Below are 22,393 nucleotides of genomic sequence, written 5' to 3'. Positions count from 1 at the left end.
TCAATTAAAATTTAATCCATATTATTCTCAACAAAAAATAGTACAGAATAATTAAAATTTTTGTTTATCTTTTATTTTTAATCAATTAATATTTAAAATAAATGAGAAAAATCTCGAGAAAGTGAATGTTAGGCTAAAATTTGCATTCAGATGATGTACTGTAGTCCAATCCATTTGAGGGAATTTTACACTTTTATCAAAATTATAAAATCTAAGGTGATATTTTGTTTGTTTAATATTTGTAACCTAATTAATTTTTTATATGAAAATCGTATAAAAATTGACGTAGTGCAAGTTTTGCTGTAAAAAATGCTGCTGAAGATTAAAAAAGAAAAAAAGGGGAGAAGGCCACATAATCTATATACATTAAGTAACAGCCAAATGAAGGCAAGTGTGAAAGCTTATTCAGGCGTCGTGTCTCTTTAGACTTAAGAGTGACCAAGTGATTAGATACTATAATGAAGAGTCGGGTTTAGATGTTGAAAATAATCTCCAACCAGCCAAAAACAGCAACAATCACCAGTCCAAAGATTAATTTGGTTCACTTCTTTCTACCCCACTACCATTACTAAAGAAGAATAAGACAGCAAGAGAAAAAGCAAAGACAAGAACAAGATATCAGATATGCGGCTTATGCCTATCCGCTATTCCCAAAGGATTACATACGCCTCTCTCTATTTTTTGTTAAACATACACAAAAAGATAAATTTCGTGCAAAAACGTAGCATATCATGTTTAAGGTTTCTCTCACGCAACGGGTTGGGTCTTCTAGCATGGGCTAGTTTCTCGTACCATAACGAATCAAGGTTCAATTTTTTATTTATTGGAGAGACGTTCTTATTTAGGGTGTGTTTGGTTAGAAAAAAAAGAAGAAGAAAATAAAAGAAATTTTTTAAATTAAAACTGGGTGTAAAGAGTCTCATGAAAAAAGTACAACATTTTTTTTCTTCCTTCCAAACACACCCTTAGCGTTTAACCATGTCTTAGATATAAATGTTTCCCAAATAAACCAGCTGTAGAAAACAGAGAGAGGAAAAAAAATAATACCACAGTCACACTTGTGATTGCATCATAATTCTTGATATTATGAAAAATTACAAATAAATGCAGTTGATGTGACTGTAAATAATTGCAATGATAATGTGATCATATATACAGACCCCAAATATCTTTTATGTTGCGGAGCTGTAACTGTGACTGCAAACAGATTCTTAAAACCTTTAAGCAAAAGGAAAATGAAAATATCCAAATCTTCACAAGAAAATGATCACAAAGTAAAGAGCACGTATGGTACTTGTCTCAATGCAAATTAGATGTCTGGGAAACTCGTGAGAATCACGAGAGGGTTGGATTTTATTACATATAACAACATTTTATAAAAAAGATAGTATTTTCACATTACAGTTAACAGGCACCAAGTCAGCATGATGCAGAGACATCTATAATCTATATTTAGTTAATACAATTAAGCATATATATAGGTTTCAGCAACTAGAATTATTAGAGCAACAATCTAACAATAGCGGCAGTAACAGCAGCAACATCATGCATAGCATTGTTCTGTTTGGTGAGTGGGGAATTCCCAGCAGAGAAATCAGCCTCACAAAAGGTAGCCTCATTAGCAGCATCATTAGCCCCATCTTCAGCAAACTTGGGGTCCCCTTTCTGCAGAGCCTCAGTGGCTTGTGGAACATCAGCAATTAAAACCGTTTTGTATTTATCAGCACAAGAACTCAAGGCTCTTCTTTGCTTATTAGGCCCTGCTCCCACCCTCTGCAGCTCCTGGATTCTCTTCAATGCATAGTTTGCTTTTGCCTTCATCTCTTTCACCATGATTTGAGCTAGCCCTGTGACGTCAGCACTGGAGCTCCCAGGGCTTGCCTTCAGAGACTCAAGGCAAACGTTGTAGTTGGGGGTCTTCCTGCAAGTGTTCTCTATCAGCTTTTCATTTTCTGGAAGCAAGGTTCTGCAGTGGCTTGATGGTATTGAAATCATAACAATAATGGCTAAGAGAATTAGAGGCTTCAAGTTTGTCATTGTTGAAAGAGAGATTAGTGATGATGGTAGTAGCCTCATTCCACAGCTAGGCCTTTTTATAGTTAGGAGCAGATGTAGTAGTAGACCTAACCTTTTTCCTATTTAAATATACATATATATATCATATATCTTATCCAAGATTGTTATATGTTCGCAATTTTCCACATACATAGTGGTTTTTTCAAACCAACTTTTTGTTATAAGAATGGCATCAATATAACTTTAAATCAATCAATAAATAAAAAGTGTGCAACTATCATCTTATAAAATTGTTATCTCCATTGCAGCTTGCTTTCTGTGCTTAAATCTCTACCGTTATATGTTGGCTAATTCACAAATTTTTAATTTGTTGCGGCTAAAATTGCAAATTCGATCTTTTTTTTTACGACAATAAAGATCCTAAATTAATTTGATTGAAATTAAAGTAGATGTCCATCCGATTTGAATGCATTTTAGAAATATATAAATTATCATTATTAATTGAAAATTAAATTTTAATGACTTAAATATTTATATATTTATGTGTATTTTTGTTATTAATTTCAATTAACAATTATGACTTTGCGTTTTTTTATTTTGTTATAACCTTTAATTTAGATGAGCCAAATTCACTGTATGGTCTTTTTCTTCCACTATATATATCTTAATTATTATATGCACGAAAGAAGGTATTTATTAAAATTGTTCGTGATGCATGTAGTAAATTATTGGCTCGTGCTTTATTTCTATGAGATACAAGTAGTAATACACTAATATACTAGTAGTTAGTTTAGAAAGGAAAGTGCTAAAGCAGTACAAATACATGGTTGCATTAAGGTAGTTGATGCAATTGCCAATTTGGCCTTTATTTATCCGGAAAAACATTGGATTGAGGAATCAACTTATCAGGTTGATCTCCTTCTGTTATCTAATGAAAATTATTATACTTTGAGTTAACGTATCCAGCTTTCCACCGTAGAAAAAATAATTTAAAAAATGGTTGCATATATCGCTCACCCTATTTTGAATTAAAATAATTTTTTGTATCTCAAATCTGACATAAATATTTAACTATTTGAGTGGAAAAAAATGCATAAAGAAAAATAATAGAATAAATTAATAAATTAATACATTTAACAAAAATTTTAAAAACTCAAAATTATATATTAATATAGTCTATGGACTGATACTTGTTAGCTAGGTGCATGGTAACTAAGTTTTTTTTTTCCCCTTACAATACTACTATAATCTAGTCTGTGGACTCCACCCAACTACAGCATTTAGCGTGATAAGCTGAAGAGCTAACCAACCATTCTTTATGATTAGGATGATAATAGGTAATGTTTTGATTCTGTAAAAAATAAAGGTAATGTTTGCATAAAATAGTATTGTATTTTACAAAAACATGTATACATCGACAACTGATACTTGTTAGGTACGTCAGTATTTGTGTTCATACCTTACCTACAGGTAACGAGTGTCGCATGATAACAAGGACTTTTTTTTCACAGTATAAATGGACTAATTAAAAACACATAAACAAAATAGTTAATGAGTAATGAGTATCACATGCGAGGAATAAACACAATTATTTCATATATTTTAGAGAAGAAAACCGAAGAAGAAGAAGAAATAGACCAAAATCAAAATTTACTTATATTTTAGAAATTAAAAATATATTTAATTCTAATGTTAATGATGAAAAATCAATTAAATTAAACAAATGTAACTTGAACGAAGAAAACAAAAAATAATTTTTAATTATAAAGTGCTACAAATATTTTTCAACTCAATTAAAAAACTAACTTTTTACCGAATTAAAAAAAAAGTTATAAAACATAATAAATGTATTGTATATACACGGGTAGGTACGAACAAAGTTGGGTGGTATAATATTTATACTTATGAAATTCTACGAGTAATCAATTACTCATGCCCAAACCTAAATTTATTTAATAAGTAGAGACCTTATTTACTGTAAATATTATTTTTATATCTATTAAATTGAATCCAATTATGGTTCTTGCTTAGTGCTGCTCCAGTCCACCACGATAAAGAAAATTTTCCACCTCCCCATGTTGTTGAGTTAGGAGTTGATAGGATGTGACTTTTCTTTTGTTTCTTTTTCAATTGTTTTCATGTTGTTTCTTGAAAATCACACAATTTTAAATTGAATTACAAAATTAAATATTAATAAAATTAAATATTAATACAAACTAACTTGAGAGACAGCTGAGAAAAGAGAAGCCAATTTGGAGTTGACAACTATTTCGTTACGTTTTGTTTTTTTTAGGGGGTAAATAACGTTTTTAATATACATGACACAGCGTTTCGGCACCCTTTTTAAAACAGGAAGAACAGTTAGAATTAGATAGTTGCATAAGTCACCAGCATACACAGCCATACGGAGGATGCAAGCAAAAAATGGAATGGTTGCAAATAGCGGTTTTCTTACTTTCTTTCCTTGTATTTCACTATTTCTCATGCATGATGCATTTCCTGTACACACGAAACTATCAAATCCTATTTGTATTTTCTTATGTTCTGTCTGAATGTGTCGTTCTTTCACAGTTCATAAAGATATAAGATGTCTCAGCTTCTAGCACTAACGGCGAAAATGTGGATTATTTGGATGATCCATGATGTGATATAATATACAATTAAGCATAAATATAATGGTGCTTGGCTATGTGATAAGGACTTCTACCTTCCATGAATTATGACAACATGACAAGTCCCTTGAGTTTTCAGTTTCACGATATACGTGGAACTCGCAAGCAAAGTTTTTCTAAATTAATTATATATACAGATTGATAAGATATTAAACTACTCTTATAAACTTAATAGATAATAATTATGATACATTAATAGTCATTTAATCATAACTTATCATCATTTGAATTATTTTAAAAATTAATAAATTTATATAAATTTTTTTCTCCCATAATTACATTTTATTTATAAAATAAATTATTCTTTTAAACAAACAATTCAGTTTTGTATAAATTGTATTAAGTAGTGAGGATTAGATATAGCCTACAAATTATTGTTCCGTTTAACTTATTGTAGCTTGTGTAGGTCTGAGTCCGATGGAAGCTAAGCCATATAAATGGAAGTCTATACGACCCGTTTAACTCACGTTAAACAAGTTTGGTCCTTCAATCTTTCTACAATTTGCTTTTCCCTCTTTTTTTCGGGCAAAAATGGTACCTTACCAGAGGTACCTTGCCATAAAAAAGGCTTACATTACAAACATCCACCACTAAGCATTAAAGGATGTTATTATGTTCCCTTCACACGACAATTTCTCTCATCAATAAATACATTCCCTACACCCACCAATCCGTAACCATCATAAATACATTCCCTGCACCCACCAATCCATAACCATCATAAATGGGCTTCAAAGATCACCCTGTGATGGCACCAAATAGACCAAACAATTGCACACCACACCACCCTCCTGGAATAGGTATATATCTTCCATATCTCTGTAGAAAAATTCATCAACCAGACTATTGGTTGCAACAAGGAAGAGATATGCTTACTTCCCTCAATAATTTTCTGTTGAGGATTTTTTCCCACAGAGAGTATCCTCCAAGTCCGTAGTAAACGTGACAGTTTTTGAACAATTGTTTTTCCCTTTTTAATTGCCTCAGTTTGGTAGTTGGGTAATTTGTTGAACTTTTATGGACGAGGTTGAGGATTTGAGACAGACTCATCATATTTCATGTTGTAAGGAAATTGACGCATTTTAGTAACCAATGAATGGTAAATGTCAAATGTGGGACGGAATTCATGACATATTTGTTATCGTGGTTAGTTAGACTTAAAATAAATATTTGAGATTGTAACTGTTGGATCTTCATCCAGTGATACTATTTGAATGGCCGTGTTTAAGAACTTTATGACCTTAGGCAAATTTTTAAAGAAATTTAATATTATATAAATTATTTTTCAAACTATTTTTTTTTAGTTTTTATGACTTTTTTTTACATTAAACTCATTTTTATATGTTTTTTTTATGAATAGTAACACATTTATAAGAGTACTATATATTGAGATTGAAATAATTTTTTAACTTATTTTTTATTTTGTTTTGAAAACCAAGTTTCTACTTTTTATTTTTTTCCTATTACTGCAAAGTATAAGAATAAAATAAAGAAGCACTACATAATATTAAAAAATATTTTTTTAAAAATCTAATATCAATTAAGGTATTAAAAAAATATGAAAAAGAGATAAAGAAACAATGAGAGTATTAAATAAATGTTATTTTTAATTAAAGGAACTTATAAGTCATACATTAATATCTCTAACCCTTAATGCTATAAAAAAAATTATCTCTAACATTAATAACCATGTTCCTAATTAATGGTATAATTTCTTATAATAAGTTACAAATTTAATTTTCAATTATATATGTGATTTTGGTATTTAGTAATTGTTAATTAAGACAAGTAACTAACTTTTGGTAATTTTTCAATCATAAAGCATCCTTATCCATTGTAATTTGAACAATAGAGACAGATTTATGTAAAAACTTACATAATAACGAATAAAATAAAATTAAAAGGCCTAACATAATGGTCATAATTGCTTGCATGTGATAGTGTAACGTGGAGCGTGTGAAGATTGATTGTAACAAAAGAATACGTGATCCAGTGAGAATTTATTTGCTCACCCAATCCTACGTCATGTGAGTGGTTGTATAATTTTATTAAATTTTCTAAACTCACTTTAATAAACTTGACTTATGATTAAAAATTAGATATATTTTAAGTACATAATAAATGATTAAATTTTATTTTTAAGTTCCTAATATTTTTTTATACCATGAGTCAAATCAAGTTACAAATCTCCGTTGAAGCATGGATTTAATACTGACACTCATGATCATATTTTTGCTTGAGGTCCTTATTTTAGGATTATTCTGTTAAGCAGTGTTAAGTAATGATGTGATACTTAAAAATTATAAATCATGATTTTTGATGATTTAAAAATTGTTACTATTTATTTCAAAAATTAAATTATAATTTTTGATAGTTTAAAAATCACTAAAATCAATTATAGAAGAAAAAAAAACTTAATTGTACTTCTGTTTTTGTTATTATAATCATTTTGTGAATCTAGTCCTTTTAATTATTTATTTAATAACCTTTTTTTTATTCCACATTGTGTCCTATCAATTTTTTTTTACAATATGTTCTATCTATATTTAATAAAAAAATATTAATGTAAAATGGCAATAAATCGTCATCTCATATTAGCTTTTTTTTAAAAAAAAAATATATAACTTATTTAATCCTTTTATCTTATTTTTTATTTAATTTGATTCTTTTTTAAAAAAAATTAATTTGATCATATGTTTTTTTTAATTTAGTTTAATCATTTTCTTTTAAAAAAATTATTTTAATCATTTTTTTTCTTCAATTTAATCATTCAATCCATTTAAGATTGACGAAGTTAATAATTTAAGAATTTTGTTGACGAAGTTAATAATTTAAGAATTTTGTTAAAAATAAAGTGAAAAAGATTGAAGAAATCAAAAAATTAAAATAAATGATAAATTGAAAAAAAAGATGAATAATCAAATAAATTTTCTTAAAAAATAAACGACTAAATTAAACCAAAAAATCAAATGAAGAATGAAATTGAATGTTTTAAAATATAAAATCAAATTGAATACAAAAATAAAATAAAGAACCAATAGCTCATTTAGAAAAAAAAAGGACGCTAACATTTTTATTAAATATTAAGCTAACATATGAACCAAAATCAAATGATTAAAATTTCTAAAATAAAAATCATATAATTAAAATAGTGAAAAATAAATTTGCAAAAAACATAGAGGGACCAGATTTAATAAATAAAAATAATAAAAAGCTAAAATATAATCAAGCTTTTTCTTAATTAAAATATGTAATTAAGCTAAAATATAATTGAAATTTGAACAAGTATGTATGGGTACGGGTAGGAATCCGAAATCCGAAATCCGAATAATGAACGATCTGGAAAAGAAAACCCTAGCCCTACTTCAGTAGCACGTGACACACGTGACTGGGAAAATAGGAGTAGCGAGCGCCGCAAAGCGAAATCACACTATCTCCGCTGAAACGCAAGTGATTTTACATGGACCGTCCGATTGAGTGACACGTGATCGATCCGCGTGAAATCGTGTTTGAACGGCCGAGATCAGCGCTGCAGAGCAACTGGGGGGAAGCGAAGGGAAGAGGCTGGTAAACTTGGCTGTTTTCTCCATTATCGCGTGCTCGGTTTTTGATCGAGTTTTTCTCCGTTTGCAGCACAACGAATTTCGAAATCCCGTGGAGAACGTAACGTGCTCTGGTTTCTGGACTCGAAGATGAAGGCCACAAAGGAATTGAGCGAGCAAGTGGAGGAAAACGAGGTCAAGGTTTTGGTTGAGGAGGACGACGAAGAATACGAGTCCGTGGATGAAGTAGTAGACGACGCAGAAGACGATGAAGACGAAGAAGAGGACGATGACGTCGACGAAGGAGACGACAATGACGACGAGGAAGATGATGCTCCTGACGGCGGTGACGACGACGACGACGACGAAGATGATGAAGAAGAAGGTGATGTCCAGCGTGGTGGTGAGCCTGACGACGACGATAACGACTCAGACGACGACGACGACGAAGATGAAGACGAGGAGGACGAGGAGGAGCAAGGGGAAGAGGTAGTTATCTCTGATTTTCTTTTTCAAAATCCCTAATTTGCTGAAAAGTTATTGTTTTGGATGCAAAACTCGATTCTGGATTGTTTATTATATGTTATTTGTTGATTTTCACTTGATTCGTTTGATTTCTCATTTAATTTTTCCTTTTATTTTTTTTTTAATTGTTGTTCTGTTCCAAACCAGGGCCTAGAACCTGGAGAGTCTTCACTAACTTGTTCATTTAATCATTTACGGTTATTTGTTAAGACCTTGCATGCTTATCAATTTTTTTTAGAACAATTGCTTACGAAACCTGTATACAGGACTATGCGTTCTATTTTTTATAACAAAAAATTTCTCAATTTCTTAATTTTTTTTTAGAACAATAGCTTATGGAATTGGAATCTGTTTTCAGGACTTTGCGTTCTATTTTTCATTTTTCTTCGTAATTCCTTTTGTGATGGGAGAGGCCTAACCTCTCCCTGCTGCCATGTTCTTTTCCCTTGTTTCAGAATTACGTGCATTAGTACGTTTAGTACTGAGTGTAAAAAAGGAGGAGACTTTACAGCTCAAAATTAATTTTAGAGATCCATGAAATGTATATAACAATATATTAATATCATTAAATTGTTCAATCCCTCAAGTACACGTTTTTGTTAGATCTTTGATAATTCCGTCGTTCATATTTGATATGCTTGTGAATTTGTTCTTGTTGTCTTATTGGTGGCAACCATATGGGGGAACAATGAATACCTGTTCACTGGGAATATGCATGTGGTATATTGGACCGGGTCTTTAATTAGCCTTGTTACTTTGGATAACTTCATTTATTTTTACCAATTTAGGCTTTATGGTTTTTTTTTTTTTTTTTATGGGGGAGGGGGTTGTTGAGAATCTACGTAATAGAATCAAGTTTCTGCTAGAAGAACTAAAGAACATGTTTCAGTCTTTCAGGTCATATGTCCTCCTCGAGTCAACATGAAAATGAAATTATGTGAAAGAAATTTTTTGTTGTCTGAATCTGTTGTATTGCTCCATACTTGTCAATTTTGTATTTTGCCATGTCTTCCCGCTTTTGAATTACTCTGAGTATGACACATAAAACTTGTAGGAGGATTTGGGAACAGAGTACCTTATCCGCCCTTTAGAAACTGCTGAGGAGGAGGAAGCATCAAGTGATTTTGAACCAGAGGAGAATGGTGAGGAGGAGGAAGAAGATGTTGACGACGAGGACTGTGAGAAGGCTGAGGCTCCACCGAAAAGAAAGAGGTCAGATAAAGATGATTCAGATGACGATGATGGAGGCGAAGACGATGAGAGACCCTCTAAGCGGTAGAGTTGGGTCCATTCTTTGCTTAAGGGCTTAAACTATAGGTTAACTTATCTCCCCTTGTCCCTTAAAAACATTTCAGGGAATTGTTTCATTTTCTCTTGCATCATTATGGTGCTACATTATTAGGCTTTATTACTTTCATGTTTGGTGCATAGTTTATAACATTTGGTAGAACAAATTTTGCAGACTTGAATGTTTTCTTTGAGCTACTTTGTAGCTCGGTATATCTCATGTTATGTATCACTATCTGTTGGTAGATTTCTTCTGCCTTTACATATTGTTTTTTTTATTTATAACAATCGTATTATTATACTCGCTTGTTTCTATTACATGTGTGGTTGCTGGATGGGCTAGAGTATCACTTTTCTTTGAGGCAATCAGAAAGTGAATTAATTACTCGTTGTGTCCATGATGATATATTGGATCTATACGAACGGAAAAATGTGTTGCCAAGACATTATAATTTTGCTTTGAGGAGTTTCAACTACAGGGTCGATTCGATTGGTGATGAATTTGTCTAGCGATTGATTTACAATGCTTTGTGCCTGCAGAATTGGGGAACTGTGTACTTTGCTAGATTAGGAGTATCAATGAATTGGTCCGTAACGAAGTTTCTCCCACGGGAGGAGGGGTTGAGCGTGAAAAAGGCTTGTTTTTACTTTCTATGTTTTTTTAGAATCTTTACAAAGGTGCCGTAAGAAAAAGACTTACATACCATAAAGATGAAACTCATTACATGCCATAAAGGAAATAAAAACCTCATTAAACTACGGGTTTAAGGGGTGAAATTGATACTATACATGTTCTTTTTAAGAATCTTTAGAAGGTGCCGTAAGAAAAAAGGTGTACATGCCATAAAGGAAAAACTCATTGACAAGTGCGGTACGGTTCAGAATTCAGATAGCAGGCCACCATACACGAATGAAATGAACCGGTTGGCTGCCCAATATTCTAATTTTGTTCTTTGTTTTTCATGCCCAAGTCTTTATTCGTCCGTCCAAATCTAATGGCAGGCAGCACCAAAGCAGAAAGAGAATCAAACAAGTGCCTGAATTAGCCAATTAGGTTAAGAACTAAGAAGTCAGTTAAAATTAGACTTCATCACCCATGTAGTTATCCTGTAGAATTAAATTAAAAATAATTAAAAAAACATAAAATATGTTAAATTTAATATTTTAAATTTTAAATTCAATAAAAAAGATTTTTTTTAACAAAAGTATGATTACAAACATATTGAAGTCTTGGATTTGGATTTGAAAGAAACAATTTTAGCAAAAGTACAATAAATACATGATATGGTGTATAAATAAGTTATTTAAACATGTAATTGACAAATGTTAGCTGAGTCCTATAGCCCAAGAATAATGATTAAAGATAACAAAATAAAAACATATTTATTATACATATTAAAAATAAAAAATATTTAACAAACTTTATTTAATAGTCCTCACCGATGTCCTTGGGACACAAACACTCTGTTGTTTTGTGCATATGTTACGGGCTTATGCATTCACGAGTACAGGGTCAATTTGTTTTTACTTTTTTCAAAACCAATTTTAAGATTTATTAAAAAACGATTATTTTAAGAAAATTTATATAATTTTTTTATTACTGTATTATTTTTTATTATAATTTCAAGTTAAAAAAATATTTTTTAAAAGATTATTATTTCAATTTTTATGAAAGTTATAAGAGTAAGCTTTTTAAAATAATAAAATTTTAAATTCTTTTAAAAACTGAAATAAACACCAAAATTTTTTAAAAACAATTTCTTCTTGAGAAAAAAAAATGAAATAATTGTCTCTAAGATTATGTTTGTCTCAAGGTATAAAAGGTAAAATTGAGAATATCATATTTCCATCAATAATAAGTTTTGAATAAACATTTTTAGGTATTGTTGATTTTTAAAAATATGAAATATATATATATATATATATATATATATATATATATATATATATTATTTTTATTCTTATAAAGTATTCTATATTCTCATGAAAATTAAAAATTATTTTCTACAATAGTTACATATCTCCTCTTTATTTTTCTATATTTTTCCACTTTTATTTTTTCAAATTTTAATTAAATATCTTTTATTTTTTAAAATAAAAAAATACCCATGAAATACATTCGTAAAAATATTATTCTTACTTATAATTCCTCAAAACACAATATTAAATCTAGAATCAAACACCCACAAAATATTTTGTGGGGATTGGGATGAGTAATTGGACGCTACGTGAGTTTGGACAGCAAAAGGTTAGGTTTGGAATACTCGTGTCGGTGAAGCAGATATGGGACCCCTTCTTCCATATCCCTTGAACTTGAATTCTCTTCACTCTTCACAATTGGACGCTGAAATGACTAAAATAACCTCCATACTCTATATTGGAATTTGGACTCGATCGATACTTGAATTCAAATTAAAAATAAATAAATCGAATTGTGTCGGTCGTCACCTACATGCACCACTTTTCTAACAGCACAACTCAAAACTCTTTTCTATTTTATTTTATCTTTTCTGAGGTGCAATGTCCAACTCATGACTCACAATTTCATTTTCACACAACTTCACCTTGTGTTATTTAATTAATTTTAATGAGTTCAATTTATAAAATATTTAAATTTGAATTTGAATTTAAATTTAATTTTTATTTAAAGAAAATGATTAAATATATTTTTAGCTCGTCAAACTAAGATAATTATTTTTTTAGCTCTTAAAAAATAATTTATTTTTATGGTCTCTTAAATTTTTCAAATACTTTAGTATCTTTTTTAACAACTTGTATGATTTGGTGGTTGTGTTATTTTTTATATATTATGTTAGTTTTAAAGAAAAAATAAAAAATAAAATTATCACAATTTTTTATATTTTTTTATTTTAATTTATCATAAATCATTTTAAAAAATTAATTTTGAAAAAAATATTTTTAATAGTAATAATTCGTCACAAATTATGATGCTATTAAAATAAAAAATGAAAAAGATTAAAATTAATTTTAAAAAAATTTAAAAGATTAAAAAAATATGTTTTTTTTGTAAAGCCTAAAAATCCAAATTTAAAAGACTAAATATCTGAATAAAATTCATCCAAGATGGCGTCGGAATCCCTCACCGTCGCCGCTGTATTAGATAATCTCACACGTTGAAAGCACAGCTCGTAATCAGGGTAAATAAGAATTTAATTGTATGAGTAAATGGCATTTTCATTATTCATAGTATTTTCATAAAAAAATGAAAAGAAAGAACTAATGAAAATAATTAAAGAGTTCCTCATAAAAAGAAATGATTAATGAGAATTTTATGACATTTTGTTTCTCTCTGCTGGACACTTGATTATTTACATCTTCTTCTTCAACACATACACGCGCAGTGAGCTCTACTCGTATCACCTACCGTCACTCGCCGCATGCAGCATTTTGCTTCCTCAAAATTCTCTTCATTCTAACTTCCATTTTCGCAAAGTTAGGAATCACTATTCCTCTCCGCTTCAGTTCCTGTGATTTCCGGTGAATCGGAGAATTCGGAACTGTGGTGTGATTCTTCTGCTGCCTCTTTCGCTTTTCCGAAATGCTTCTCCTCAGCCCTGTTACTCCCGGTCAGGTACGTTTTTCCGTTCGATCTTCTAGCTCCCTCAGATCTTGCACCGATTCGTGTTTTTTCACCGCTAGTTACTCGCTTCTGTTTATTTCACCGTCGAATTTGATGTGATGCGTTTGTGCTTGTGCTTGGCGCGATTAACTGATTCGTGTTTGTTCGCCGCTAGTTACTCGCTTCTGTTTATGTCACCGTGGAATTTGATGTAATGTGTTTGTGCTTGTGCTTGGCGCGAGTAACTGATTCGTGTTTTTTCGCCGCTAGTCAATCGGTTCCGCTTTGGAATTTGAGGCGTTTGTGATTGTGCTTCGTGCGAGTAAATGATTTTTCGGTTTGTGATGGTTGCAGGTCTCGTTCCTTCTCGGGATCATTCCAGTCGTTGTGGCATGGATATATTCGGAGATATTGGAGTACCGGAAAAACTCTGTCTCGTCCAGAGCGTAAGTTCGATCGATTACTCTTTCGCGGCGTGAGCTTTTAGTTGCGCGTGCTGGTAGAACGTTTGCATTTTAGGGGAATGTAGCGTCTGCGAGTTTTGAGATGATCAAATAGTTCATCGGTCATATATAGTTTCTGTGTTATTCGTTAAGTTGTTGAGTTAAGTAGTTGACCACAATTGGATTATCATGTTATTTCGCAATAACTGGATTTTATAGTTGTTATGCATTATGATCGCTACCGATATGAAACTTTTTTTTTTCCGCAATATTTTCGAATGGGGATTTCTACAATCCGATTATGAACTAGTTAATCAAGTGGCAGAGTTAAGTCTTTTTGGGAGAGAGAGAGTTAATGTTTGGCGGTTCTTCCAGAAATGCCATGTTATCCCAATCCATTGTGTAAGAATGGAAGTTCATTAAGAACTTGTTGCCATGATTTCTTACGGAAGTTGTTCTTGTTTAGTAGGCAATCGGACATCAACTTAGTTGAAATGGGCAGTGATGTTGTTAAAGATGAAGACAGAGCAGTTTTATTGGAGGGAGGAACTTTACAGTCAGGATCCCCAAAGGCACGGAGCTTAACTGGCTCACCGTCGATTATCCGGTTTGTAATTCATCCTGCTCTGGTTTTGCTTGCTTAAATTATGGTTCTGTAATTTGTTATTTCCGTCTTTGCTTAAACTTAGACTTATGTGCTTGGCTTTTTCATGATTGCTTCAGATTCCTTTTGATGGATGAGTGTTTCCTTCTTGAGAACCGTTTGACACTTAGAGCGATGTAAGTAAATTATATGAAATGAGAAATTTATTTGTATGTGTGGATCAAACTAATTGTTTTTCATTTCCTTTGCTCTTTCTCTGTGATAGGTCTGAATTTGGTCTCATTTTGGCTTACTTTTATTTGTGCGACCGCACAGATTTCTTTGCCTCGTCCAATAAGGTTGATGATTTCATCAGGATATTTCTCTTTTGTGTTTCCTTTCTAACTGAGCACTATTTTGTGATTTTGTGATTGGAAAGTCAGTTCAGCAAGCAAATATTGCTCCATATTTCTTTTGTTTCTGAAGCCATTGCTTCCTTTAACATACATCATGATGACAAGTCACCATGTGAAATTAGGAAAATCCAAGAAAGGATGAAACATTTTTCTTGAATTAAAAACTAACAAACAATTGAACTCAATCATTAAAGTAGGGAGAAAAGAGAAAGGACCGAGGAGTGCGTTACTTGTTGCATTAATACACAACAAAGCACAATGTACCACTTTAGCTAGTACCCAATGCTGTTGGTCATAGTCTAGAAAAAATCGGTATTCCAAATTGTGTTTGCTTTTATCCATGAAAGCAGTGATATATCTTTGAAAAATTAGCTTTGTCATGTGCTTACTATGAATAAGTTATATAATATTTTGTCAACATCATCTGCTTTTGCAGAGTTACAATAGGGATCTCTTCCTATTTCTCTATTTTCTCCTCATCATAGTTTCGGCAATGACTTCCTTTAAGATACATCATGACAAGTCACCATTGTCTGGGAAATCCATCCTTTACTTAAATAGGCACCAGACTGAAGAATGGAAAGGCTGGATGCAGGTTGGTCACTTTTTTGTTGATATTACTGAAGTATTTTATTCTCTTATCATCTATGATGGAAAAACTTTCTGTGCAATTTCTGAATTATGCAAGTTCAGACCCCCTGAAATTAATACATTTAATATTAAGGAAGTGCAATTCAGTTTGTTCTATATTTTTTCATCAGATTTTCTGATTATTCATCTCTTGCTGTACTTACATTTAATGTTATAAATTCCTCAAATTTTAACATTCCATATTTTTATCATTTGACATCCGTAACAGGTTTTGTTTTTGATGTACCATTACTTTGCTGCATCTGAAATCTACAATGCAATCCGTTTGTTCATTGCTGCATATGTTTGGATGACTGGATTTGGGAACTTCTCATATTATTATGTTCGTAAAGATTTTAGTCTAGCAAGATTTGCTCAGGTATGCAATTTCCTTGAACTATAAAAGCTCGCTTTTTCATATATTTGGACTGTAATAACTGCAACATATTTGTTGAGCAGATGATGTGGCGGCTTAATTTCTTTGTGGTGTTCTGTTGTATTGTACTTAACAACAGTTACATGTTATACTACATCTGCCCCATGCACACTCTTTTCACTCTTATGGTTTATGGGGCACTTGGTATTCTCCACAAGTACAATGAGATTGGGTCGGTCATTGCGGTAAAAATCATTGCTTGCTTCTTGGTTGTTATCTTAGTATGGGAGATACCTGGAGTCTTTGAATGGGTTTGGAGTCCATTTACTTTCTTTCTCGGTTAGTAACATGTATGATATTTTACTTCACCATTGAAAGCACAGCAGATCATGCTAACTGGAAGGTTTCTTTAAACTTGCAGGTTATACTGACCCAAATCCTGCCAAATCACATCTTTCTCGCTTGCATGAGTGGCATTTTCGTTCAGGGCTTGATCGCTACATATGGATAATTGGAATGATTTATGCTTATTATCATCCAACTGTAAGTTTCTCATTTTATGTTTTTGAAATAAGTGAAACAAATCTAACATTTAGATCCATTCTCTCTGATTGAGTGAAGATTCTGAAGCAGAAAAACATCTCTGATTTCTGTCTCCTCCTTTTTTTGCTTCAATTTCCCTGATTTGAGTACCTTATTGTCTGTCACATGGCATTACAAGGTTGAACGATGGATGGAAAAATTAGAGGAAGCAGAAATCAAGCGCAGAATATCAATCAAAGCGACTGTTGTGCTGATATGTTCATTGGTATTATATTTTTTGATGTCATTATCATATTAGTATACCGTGCTTTGTTTTATCTTATGACCCTGTTCATTTGACTTAATTTCTAGGTGGGTTATTTATGGTTTGAGCATATATACAAGCTGGACAAGATTACATACAATAAATACCATCCTTATACCTCATGGATTCCCATAACGTATGTCCATTTTTCCTTAATATTTTATTTGGGAGGAGGGGCCTGATGAGAGATATTAAAGACTTTTAGTTATTAACGTGACACATTTTTATTTGACAGGGTTTACATATGCTTGCGGAATGTTACACAAAGTTTTCGTAGCTATACACTGACTCTTTTTGCGTAAGTTGTCTTTGTAGAAGTACAATCTTTTATTCATCTTTCTTCTGTTCCCTTCTCTTTCACACACACTCAAAAACACACATGGACATGCCTTCATATTTAATGAGCTATTTTATTGCTAAATGCTGTCAAATTTAAATTTCTTCACTTTGTTTTGAGGCTGGTAATTAGTTAACTAATTTTATGATGTTTCTACTTTCTTGTAGTTGGCTTGGGAAGATTACACTGGAGACTTATATCTCCCAGATCCATATCTGGTTAAGGTACTCCGAAGCTGACATGCTGCTTTTAGCATTTATTGTGCTTTACCAGATATCACATATTTTTCTCCTAATATGAGTTGAGGGGTTGTTTAGTGCACATGTAGTTAGTTGCCCAAGCATATTAGATTCCTAGGTATGAGATGCCTGGATATAAGATGTTTGGGCATGGTAAGAATAGATACCTGGAGATATGTTTGTTTGGTTACACTCAATGTTGATCATATAACTTTGAATAATTTATTTTTCTTTGCAGGGGGGAGGGGGGTATAATTCTGAATTTCTGATTTTTTTTTTTTTTTGTATTTAACTGATCAATAGTTTCATTATATTAATTTACCATAGCAAAAACATAACAAGGAATATGCTTTGCACTAGAAATGGGGGCAATGAGGATTTAAACTGTTGATTATTACCTCGTCCTTTCCTAGCTTTTCAGTTCTAAATTTTTATTCTTACAATCTTACTGGATGTCAAAATAGTAAAATGCTTAACATACATTCATGTCCAATTACTTTCTTTTATGCTTGATGCAACTTGTTTACATATGTAATTATTTTTGTTATTTATCAGAATATATTAATTGTTCCTTTCTATTATGTTGGCTGATTTTAGGTCAGGTGTTCCAGATGGGCAACCCAAATTGTTGCTTTCCCTGATCCCAGACTTCCCAATGTTGAACTTCATGCTTACTACTTCCATATATGTTGCAGTAAGTTAAAAGCACATGTTGGATTGAGATTTTTTAGGTTGATTGATTCTGATTTTAACATTCTTCGCAGATTTCCTATAGGCTCTTTGACCTGACAAATACACTGAAAATGGCATTTGTACCCAGCAAAGACGACAAACGCCTTATACACAATTTAATTACAGCAACAACAATCTCAGTTGTTTTATATTCTTTGTCTCTCGGCTTCCTTAGGGTACCTCAAATGTTGGTAAGTGTTATTGCAATAACTTGATCTGGTCAACTGACCTAAATTGCCCTTGCATCTAAGTAATTTGTAGTCAATCTGTTAAGCTCATGCTTTTTATGCACAACACTTCTGGCGGTAAGAACGTAATTTGGTGGTAACAATTTTGAGACAATTGTGACGCTTCTGGTGTTAATTTTTGAGTGAATAATATCTAGTAGTATGCCATGGCAAATTCGGAAGCCATGCCACGACTATAAAGGGAGATGCAGCTCACTTGTGTAGAACATTTTAAATTTTATGGTTTTACATTTGCATTTTATGTGCTATACATTTATCTAAATCTAGATACTCATAAATTCACAGGTTTGAAAATTGAATTATGTATATATATACTGTTGCAAGCTACCTGTGGACTCGGAAGAATTCTGGGCAGTTGCTACAATTGGTTTGTCAGGCCAACTCTTTACCGAAAGATGCATTCATCTCTTTTTTGTAAGTTACAGAAGTAATAACTTGTACCAAAAAAAAGAAGCAAAAATAGGTCAATAGCATGCAGTTTTAGGGGGTTGAAAGTTGTATAGATATAAGAGGGTGGGCGCATGGCATCACATTTTTTTTTTTTATATTATGCAACCTCATTTTTTGTTTTGTTAGTGGTCTAAAATGATCACGCCTATATCACCATCTACTATATTATGTTAAATAGTAGATGAAACTTAGTTATGAGAAGGAACTATAAATTTTGCTAGTTTGTCACTATAAAAACTGCCTTTTGATTACCGAAAGTTGTTCCGGCAGCTCAATAGGGTTAAGCATGCGTCTAGGCTTTGGAATACTTCTATTAGCTTAGAAAACCTCGACTAGCTGGTGGCACATTCAAGCTTACATTATTTCCTTATGTTGGGAGTCTGGGACTAGTTATTACTGCTGGCTAATTGGCTAAGACCAATATGTTGTAGTAGGAAATTATGTATGGTTCTCGACATTAAAAAGAGTATATTATTTGAAACCTACATTCAGTGTTTAATAAATACAAATTTAGGTGCCAAAATAATGTTAAAATATACATAGAGGATTGAAGTGGAGTTCATTTTAAACCAATATGAATATCTACTTTAAATAATATAAAAATTAATTAGATTAGACTCATTTTAAGTGAAGGAAAAGAAACTTTAAATTTTTTTGAGGGAAAAAAAGAAGCTTTAAACTATAACTATTAAAATTTAAACTCTTGAAGATATGCATTTGTATAACAAATTACTCAATTAACGGTTGTAACTATTTCTTTAAGTATACTTTGAAGGTGTCAATTTTTTTTAAAATATATTTTTGATTCTTGTAAAATTATTTTTCTAATTTTAATTGTTGTAAGTTTATGTTTTATCAATTTTAATCTCGGTAAGATATTTTACTCATTTTTACTTCATGTGAATTCGTACTTACAAGGACTATAAATGAAAAATTAAAATTTTAGATGAACTAAAAACGAGAAAAATATTATACAGGAAAAAAACTGGGATCAAAAAGTTTTTTTATATATATAAATTATCACGGCGTAAAAGCTTGGAGCACGATTACTGGTATTGGTATGCGATATTTCTTGTATATTTGCACAATTCAGATTGCATACCCATGCAATCAGGAGTTTAATCATAAAATACTGCCAGAGATTTTGTTCTCACTGAGAAGTTATATCAAGCAGACTGACAAAATAAGTTTGGTAAATTGCAATCTATCATTCTCTTACAAAGCAAAGATCTTCAAAAATAACCACTGAAAAAAAAAAAGCTTCAAGAATATTCTCCGGAGACCAACATGACAGCCACAAAAGAGAGATGACATTGCTTTGACATTCTATTATTCAGATGATACATTATTTTTTTTTTGGTAAAAAAATAACTGGAAACATTGTGACCATAAAATTTAGAGCTAAGTAATTTTAAAAGTTCTTTATATTGTTTCACTCTGGTTCATAAAATTTCAGAACCAGTCTTAGCAATAGCATGTAGAGCTTACAAAGTTAAAAACTAGCAACATAATGAAGTACATGCATTATGTCAAGAATCAAGATAAAGAACAATTGCCTTCTTAAAGCAGCAACCAGAAGTCAGAAGCTAACAGTTGCCTTCTTTAGAGACATTTGTACGCGATCATCCGTCAAAATATATGTACAATGTCGAATGCAAATCTTTATTTTGTCAAAGAAGCACAAAATAATAGGCAAGAATTCAGGTACTAGATACACTCCGTTTTTTTGTTTTTGTTTTTTAATTTATCTCCAAATATTTGTTACTTTAAAAAAGTTAAGAAAAATTTAATTATTTCCCCTCCCTCAGCAATACTCTCACTTATTACTATCTCACCTAAATAGTCATAAATATTTTTTTCAATTACAGTATAATTTAACTCATTTTAATAAAGACACATTTGTAAAAAAAAAAGTTGTTTAATCATTATAACGAGTTAAACTTAACGAGTGGGAATATTTAAATTTAACGAGTTGAATTTTACAATCTGTGGTTTAGAATTAGTAGGATGGCACTTATTTGAAGCAACTAGAGTCCAAATAACCATAGCGGTATAGAACTTTTTCCTTGACAATGGCTGCTCGAGAGCATAAAAAATTTTCCACAATTTATTTAGTTATTGCAACTTGAATTTAGGATCACTGCTTAAAATTTCAGTCACCCAAAAAAATTCACATTCATGAGTGAAGTTCCGTTGAAATTTTAGAAAAACCTAATTATCTTAAATAATAGTCATATACTACTATAATATAAGCAATTTATTTGGAACGGATATAAATCGAAACAGGGATGAAACTTTACTAAGTATTATATAAGAGAAGGATGCGTCCAGAACAGCACGAATGACTGCAGAAGTTATAGAAGAAAATTAGGGAATTGAATACATGCGCACACACACAGCACAAACAACGACAGAAATTACAATCTAAATAAAAATGTAGCTTAACCAAGAAAAAAGATGAAAAATATAATGAAATGCTGACCCAATAACATAGGGCTCTACAAGACATAATAACAAGATCTCTTGTTTCAAAAATTACACAAATCTTCTTCACTTAACATTTTCTACGCGATTAAAAAGAGGGGCTTATGTTTTGTCAAAATATAAAATAAGGGCTTAAATATGAGGTTTGTAAATTTAATTTGGAAATGGAGTTTCATGTAATTTAATCAAGCCTCAAACCTCAAGGAGCTCCATGTAATTTAGTAGGTATTTAAGTATATTTGGCATCGATAAACCTCCCACTTCTTTATCTTATTTGTATTTTAATTTATCTTTTTAGCATTCTGTTTGACGTTTAACAAATAGATCATCAATGTTGATCGAAAAACAATGTGAATGAGTGTGAAAAGTGAAAACGGATAAAATGGGAGAAAAAAAATTTAATTATTTATAATTTAATTTATGCAACGTACAATATAAATATTTAATTTATATAATTAAAATTTATAAGAAATAAATATTTCTTATTATATAAATTATATTACAATTTAAATTTGTAAAAAATATTTTTAAACATATAATTATATTTTAGATTTGCAATAGTTTATATTGTGGATACAAGGTTATTTTTAATTTTAATTATTCATATTTTTTAAAAAATTAATGAAATTCATTTTTGAAATAAAAATGAAGATAAATTATACTTAAGGAATAACATCCTTAAAATTATACTTAAGGAATTTAAATATTTATTAAGTACTAATTGTGTTGAACCTTGTTGAAATATGATATTATATTTATAATGATATAACTTATTTTAAAATTTATTATAGAATATATCTTAATTTAAATTTTTTTTCTTTTTTATTTACGATATAATTACATATAACGTTAACATTAATATAAATCGAGTTCACTCGATCTTATCGTATAATTCCAAAGCTACAAAATACCGCGTTCAAAGAAGTAAGGGGTTAAACTTATCTAAATTTTTCAAGTATTTTACGACTTTGTTTACATACTTGCTT

General features: G+C 30.9%; 3 protein-coding genes across 4 annotated transcripts; 2 read left to right on the top strand and 1 right to left on the bottom strand.

Moving 5' to 3' along the window:
* Nucleotides 1-1,316: 1,316 nt before the first annotated feature.
* On the bottom strand, nt 1,317-2,097 carry LOC114419944 (cell wall / vacuolar inhibitor of fructosidase 1-like). Its single transcript, XM_028385768.1, has one exon. It carries the CDS (start codon nt 2,074-2,076, stop codon nt 1,501-1,503), a length of 576 nt encoding a protein of 191 aa, XP_028241569.1. The 5' UTR covers nt 2,077-2,097; the 3' UTR covers nt 1,317-1,500.
* Nucleotides 2,098-8,099: 6,002 nt separating this feature from the next.
* On the top strand, nt 8,100-10,304 carry LOC114419943 (nucleolin-like). Its single transcript, XM_028385767.1, has 2 exons — nt 8,100-8,719; nt 9,810-10,304. Exons 1-2 carry the CDS (start codon nt 8,381-8,383, stop codon nt 10,032-10,034), a joined length of 564 nt encoding a protein of 187 aa, XP_028241568.1. The 5' UTR covers nt 8,100-8,380; the 3' UTR covers nt 10,035-10,304.
* Nucleotides 10,305-13,326: 3,022 nt separating this feature from the next.
* LOC114419942 (protein REDUCED WALL ACETYLATION 2-like) lies at nt 13,327-19,408 on the top strand. Of its 2 annotated transcripts, none has more exons than XM_028385765.1 (16): nt 13,327-13,634; nt 13,977-14,068; nt 14,532-14,672; nt 14,789-14,845; nt 14,935-15,007; nt 15,501-15,659; nt 15,924-16,073; nt 16,154-16,409; nt 16,492-16,613; nt 16,792-16,878; nt 16,965-17,053; nt 17,153-17,215; nt 17,422-17,478; nt 18,091-18,187; nt 18,258-18,416; nt 18,759-19,408. In XM_028385765.1, the coding sequence occupies exons 1-16, from the start codon at nt 13,602-13,604 to the stop codon at nt 18,762-18,764; spliced, it is 1,641 nt and encodes a 546-aa protein (XP_028241566.1). In that variant the 5' UTR covers nt 13,327-13,601; the 3' UTR covers nt 18,765-19,408. The 2 variants fall into 2 exon arrangements, with proteins under 2 accessions (XP_028241566.1, XP_028241567.1); XM_028385766.1 differs by having other exon boundaries at nt 13,328-13,634; nt 14,535-14,672.
* Nucleotides 19,409-22,393: the final 2,985 nt, after the last annotated feature.

The sequence above is a fragment of the Glycine soja genome, chromosome 7, assembly GCF_004193775.1.
Source record: "Glycine soja cultivar W05 chromosome 7, ASM419377v2, whole genome shotgun sequence".
Lineage (NCBI taxonomy): Eukaryota > Viridiplantae > Streptophyta > Magnoliopsida > Fabales > Fabaceae > Glycine > Glycine soja.
Note: the sequence above shows the minus strand (reverse complement) of the source record. Positions and strands in the feature narration are given on the sequence as shown.